The sequence below is a fragment of the Phoca vitulina genome, unplaced genomic scaffold (assembly GCF_004348235.1).
Source record: "Phoca vitulina isolate PV1807 unplaced genomic scaffold, GSC_HSeal_1.0 scaffold19, whole genome shotgun sequence".
NCBI classification, from domain to species: domain Eukaryota; kingdom Metazoa; phylum Chordata; class Mammalia; order Carnivora; family Phocidae; genus Phoca; species Phoca vitulina.
The window spans coordinates 28,594,219-28,600,218 of record NW_022589722.1 but is presented as its reverse complement, the minus strand read 5'-3'; the positions used below and the strand labels follow the sequence as shown (position 1 = coordinate 28,600,218).

Sequence of the window (6,000 nt, the reverse complement as noted above, 5' to 3'; positions counted from 1 at the left end):
CTTTCTTAACATATATTGCATTATTTGTTTCAGAGGTACAGATCTGAGATTCAACAGGGCTCTAGACTGCTTCTCTTGATGTTTGGGAGTGGGCTGTGTGCAGATTGCTCGTGAGTGGTTTTCCTGGAGCGTATAAAATCCAGTGCCTGATCCCATCACTCCCTGCGGGTCCAGGGGATGGAGATTAGCACACCAGCCTTAACTGGTAGCTTTCATTAGGACGGTTGGGTGCAGCATATACGCAGAGATGTGGGCCCCAGGGTGTTTATGGATCTGACTTGGGAACCTGCTTTGACAGCTTTCTTGGCTACGCTCAGGACAGCCATACCACTGTGCCCAAAACACTGCCCTCCCTCGCAGACCCGGGGCAGCCCAGTTCCACCAAATTAGGGCTGCGCCAGCCTGAGAAAGTGCATGTTTTATCCTTCAGATTTGACAAGGGTATTCTGCAAGTTCATGTTTTAATGGCTGTGAATAGTTATTTCAGTTCAGTAGACTGTCAGGAGCAGCCTGTTTCTCTCTCATCAGCCTGTGAAATTCTGACTGTGTACTGGCCTCGTCCTCACCTCCAGGCAGGCAGTTCCTGGGCCCACCCTCAGAGGAGTCTGCACAGTTGGTGGGGAGAGTAGGAAGAGGCAGAGCTGCTTCCCTTGCTTGATCTGAGTGGCTTGCAAGCCCTCCCTTGAGCCGGGACTGGGAAGGGCTCCCGCACTTCTGAGAAACACGGAGGCCTGACTTCTTAATTCCATCAGTGCTGCTGGCCCCGTGTTACCGGAAGCCTGGGCAGTCAAGTGCATGCTTTTCATGGGCAAGAGACCCAGTCCCATGTCAGATCCGGAGAAGGAAAGCTCTCCCATCTCCTCTCTCCCTAGTAGAACCTTTCTCCCCATCCATTCGTCTTCTCCAGAAGAATCTGTTGCTACAGTTTTATCTGTCCATGATTTTCAACAGATTGTTGTCTTCCTCCAAAAAGTATACTCAAAGCTATTATGTATTTTCTGAGTGATAAAATTGAGTACATTGCTAGAATCTGTTCTGTAGGAATAATAGTAAAGAGAGCAAAGTGCCAGATCAAAACAAAACAAATCCTGCTTATGAAGGAAGAAAACAGCAGACAAGCATTTTTTTTTTCTATTTTCTATTGACTATGTTTTTCTAGTAAGAAATATCATTGTCTTTCCCTGTTAATACAGAGAAATGTATTTATATTATTGTGGAATTTACACGGTGCCTTACGAGGAATTCATGACATTTTACACAATTTTAGAAAATGGATAATAGCTTACAGTTCCTGATAAAATAGGTACAGCACTTTTCAGGACCCCGACATTTTGTTGCTGTCTTACTAATATAAAATACTCTTGTTATTGCTGACACAGGCATAGTTTTCTTTACAAAAAATTAAGTATTTATAACATGTTTAGAAATCTGGGAGTCAGGGGCGGTGTTGTATACCTCTTTTTACCCCTTTGGTGCATCATTTGTAACAGGCATTTGATAAGCAGATCATTAGTGTCCAACTTGTAGCACAGTTTTAAATGCTCTCAGAAGCCTCATATAGAGATCCTCTGAAGAATCCTTTTGCAATTAAGTAACTGCTTCTTAATTTATCTGTTTGTAAAGTCAAATATATTTAAGTATGTGTGTGTGTGTGTGCATATACTTAAACCAAGCAAACCAGTGAGACTACCCTTATACTTTTGCTATGTAATGTAGAAGTATAAATAAAATATTAATCCACATAAGGAATTCTGCTTTTTTACTATCCTATATAACATAATTTCAGTATATATTATGTTATTATGTAGCAGGTGGTATAAACCATTATACGGTGATAGCTGATATGAACTAGAACAGTAAGGTAGGATCAGCAGCAACAAAAAGTGGCTGTAAACTCATTCAAATTTTCTTGAGCATCTACTCAAAAAAGACCTTTGGGGGGACAAAAAGCCAGTTTGCCTTCCTATTTATTAATTATGGAAAGAAGCACGAAGCTCAAATTATAAGCGATGTGTTTAATTTTGCTTAGTGTTTTAACTTGAGAAAACAGAATTAAAGCTAAATTAAGGAGCATTTGGTTTTTCTGGCAGCGTTTCATCACTGCGATTAGCCTATAAGGATCTCGAAATTCAAATGAAAAAGGACGAGAAGGTGAACATGAGTGGCAAAAAAAAGATAGAATCAGAGAGACTTGGCATGGGATTTGGAAACTGCAGAAGGTATGTGGCTTCCAGGATTTAAACCGGGTTGCTGATCGCGAATGGCTTTTCCTTATTAACGTCAACTTGAAAAGCATTTTTTTGTGATTCCTTCCTTTCTTCAATTTTTTCCTTTCATAGTCAACATAGCATGAAAAATTCCAAATTTGAGTCTCAAAAAAAAAAAGGAAATAGGCCTGACTTGTTGCTAAGCAGATGCCACAGACAAAACTGATATGTGTGACTGTGTTTTGTGTAATTGGTTCCAGTCCTCACTAAGGCTTTTCAATGCTGATGCCAAAAAATATATGTACTGTTTTTATTGCTCATGTTTTTAACCCCACTAATACATTTTTGTTTTTGCTGAGAGTATAGATTAAAATGTTCAGGGGCGCCTGGGTGGTTCAGTCGTTAAGCGTCTGCCTTCAGCTCAGGTCATGATCTCAGGGTCCTGGGGTCGAGCCCCGCATCGGGCTCCCTGCTCAGCAGGGAGCCTGATTCTCCCTCTCCCTCTCCCTCTGCCAGTCCCCCTGCTTGTGCTCTCTCTCTCTCTGTCAAATAAATAAATAAAATCTTTAAAAAAAATAAAAAATAGGGGTGCCTGGGTGGCTCAGTCTTTAAGCGTCTGCCTTCAGCTCAGGTCATGATCCCAGGGTCTTGGGATCGAGCCCCACGTTGGGCTCCCTGCTCAGCAGGAAGCCTCCTCCTCCCTCTCCCACTTCCCCTGCTTGTGTTCCGTCTCGCTGTGTCTCTCTCTCTCAAATGAATAAATAAAATCTTTTAAATAAATAAATAAATAGTTCATTCTTTGGTGAACACAAGTGTCTTTATAAACGAATGTAATTTTTTCCCATTTTATTCTTTATTTTCTCAAGTGGTATTTCACATTCCGTGACTTCAGATATGCAGACCATTGAACAGGAAACACCAATCATAGCAAAACCCAGAAAGAAGTACAGTGATGACAATGATGATTCCTATTTTACTTCCAGCTCAAGGTAATCTGCTAAAAATCTACCTTAAAGCGTTGTCTTGAAAGCAGTGATTAGTGTGGACTTACTCGCTTATTTGCATTAGGAGCACATACAAATGCGTTTATTTCATTGCTTTTAAAAGCTTTAGCTGGAGTCAAGGGTGTCCTTTGGAAAAAAATTGGGGAAACAGTTACAAGTGGACCATGCTTGCTAATACTAAGATGTTTGAGAATAAAAATCATCAACCGAGAGTTAAAATGAGAGGTAGGAATTTATGTTTATCTAAATGTGAAATTGGAGAAATAAAGCAAGATCCCAGAGGTCCAGATCCTTTTGTTTCAGAATACCCGCTTCTGGAGTCTCCAGCTGGCAGGACGGAATCTTAAGTAAACACTACTGTGTGTGCGTATCGATTCATGGAAAACGCTAGTGTGCTCTGAAGGCTCCCAGGGCCAGCTGACTTCCAGCGCGGCAGTGTTCACCATCAGGTGGGGACAAGTTGCCTGACTCCAGTGTGAAGCCGACCGTGGCTGAGTGCCGTGGTTCAGGTTCAGGGGCCCGAGGGGCAGGGAGAACAAGTTTAAACCTGACCCGACTCCCTTTGTGAGGTTCTTCTGAGAACCTGACTGGCACAGGGAGAGACTGCTAAAAAGGCAGCACATAGCCCTGGGCTGTTAACTGGAGGTGGGCACCAGCCGAGAGCACGGCGCTGAGAGTGTAGGCCCCAGTGCAGACGGCCTGGGTTCGAATCCTGACTGGGCTGCTTAATGACTGTGTGACCTTGGCCAAGTTACTCAGCCTCTCTGTGCTGCAGCTTCCTCATCTGTAAGTTAGGGATACTGGTATCTACCTCACAGTGTTGTGGGGGTGGGTACATGAGTTCATGCAAATGGAGCGTTTGGAATAGGGCCTGACTATTATTCGTGTTACGTTTAGCTGCTATTATGATACAGAAATTCAGTTCAAGAGACATGTGACCCAGTCAAAATGTTTAATTACTGTTTTTAGATACTTTACCACATTGAGGGCCACCTTCAGGTTTGGAGTTTGGGAAAACCGAACGTATGCCTGTCAGTAACGGACTCCACCGGTCACGTCTAGAAGGGTGTTACTGTTGACTGGCAGCTACGTAGGCTTCCAGGGTTTCCATATATAGGAAGTGGACAAACACGTCACATACATAGCCAGGACAAAAACATGTTACTACTAACTAGGGGCGCCTGGGTGGCTCAGTTGGTTAAGCGACTGCCTTCGGCTCAGGTCATGATCCCAGGGTCCTGGGATCAAGCCCCGCATCGGGCTCCCTGCTCAGCCGGAAGCCTGCTTCTCCCTCTCCCACTCCCCCTGCTTGTGTTCCCTCTCACGCTGTCTCTCTCTCTCTCCCTGTCAATTAAATAAATAAATAAAATCTTTAAAAAAAAAAAAAAAAATACTAACTAGAAGCCGGTCGTGAGATACATTCTTCAAAGTTCATAGGTTAGTACTATCCTTAAAAAATTCTTCTCGCATAGCTTCCCATTATTTCAAGTCCAGATATTTTACCAAAAAAAGTGAGTAGTTTCGTGGTGGTCCCTGTCAGTGCTGTCAGAGACAGAGGGGGGTTTCTCTTGGCCCTGCTCTCGGTAACCTGTATAACACACCAGGTTTCGGTTTCCTTAGAGGTCACTCCCAAAGCATGCCTTTTAAACGTATTTAAATACATTTTCTATGGGATAAAATTAAATTTCTAACTTGATTTGAGAGCTGCATCACGTCAGATCATTTCAGATTCACTCTTTTTTTTTTTTTTTGATAGAGATATAGCGAGAGAGGGAACACAAGCAGGGGGAGCGGGAGAGGGAGAAGCAGGCTTCCCGCGGAGCAGGGAGCCCGATGCGGGGCTCGATCCCAGGACCCTGGGATCATGACCTGAGCTGAAGGCAGACGCTTAATGACTGAGCCACCCAGGCGCCCCATCAGATTCACTCTTAAATGAGCAAGTGGGTCTTGGTCAGAGGAGACTCTAGGTGACGCGGGTTCCACCGTTGCCCATTTGGCTTCTCCACACCTTTTTTATCATTTCACTGCTCATTAGCACCTCCTGCACATGAAAGCATAGAAAAGTAAAGAAATTTCAAGTTAAATCAGCACTGCTGCTTGGCAGCCAAGTTGCAAAGATACGGATTCAAGTGAAGTTATCCATGGGATGGGCCCTGAGAAACTTCTGGAGAACATCACTGGCTCCCGGTCCCTGATCGGCTCCCGGGGGGCTTTACTTGCCTTTGTCAGGAGCCTCAGGAATCCTGTAGGTTTCTCTTTCTCCAGAAGCTTAGTCAGAAGAGTTAGTTAGTCCTAAGGCCTTTCTTGCTATGAAACAATTATTTATGGTTTGAAACGTGGGAGCAGCTGTTTTTATACAGAACACACACACTTAGTGGGTGTCCTCATCCCCTGCAGGTTGTGTACCAGGAGCACGAGTGCCTGTTCCAGCCCTGCTCGGGTTGTAACCACTGCTAGTAGAATAAGGACACTGTTAGTTCTCTGGCAACTGAGGGAAAGGAGACACAGCCTCTGGGAGAGCCAGCGTATTAGCTCCATGAAGAGCTTGCACTGCTTCCAAATTATTCATTAGCCCATTAGAACTTGAACATCATGAATTATGAAAGAGTGCTGTTTCTATTAAAAATAAGATCCACCATATCTTCGGGCTTTTTTAAATTGAGTTCCATTATATTCAGGATACAAACAGTGTAATTATATACAGAGTACAGCATAATGACACTAGAACAATTTGCTCAGTCTCATGCAGCCAGCATGGCCTTCACTGGGATAGACAGTTGTCTGCAGCT

At 43.7% G+C, this 6,000-nt stretch overlaps 1 protein-coding gene across 1 annotated transcript in view; it reads left to right on the top strand.

Moving 5' to 3' along the window:
- ARFGAP3 (ADP ribosylation factor GTPase activating protein 3) overlaps positions 1-6,000 on the top strand; it is a 50,419-nt gene that overhangs the window by 26,902 nt on the left and 17,517 nt on the right. Inside the window, exons 10-11 of the mRNA XM_032416470.1 lie at positions 2,091-2,219; positions 3,074-3,196. Of these exons, the coding sequence (XP_032272361.1) occupies positions 2,091-2,219; positions 3,074-3,196 (252 nt within the window). The remainder of the gene's footprint in view (positions 1-2,090; positions 2,220-3,073; positions 3,197-6,000) is intronic.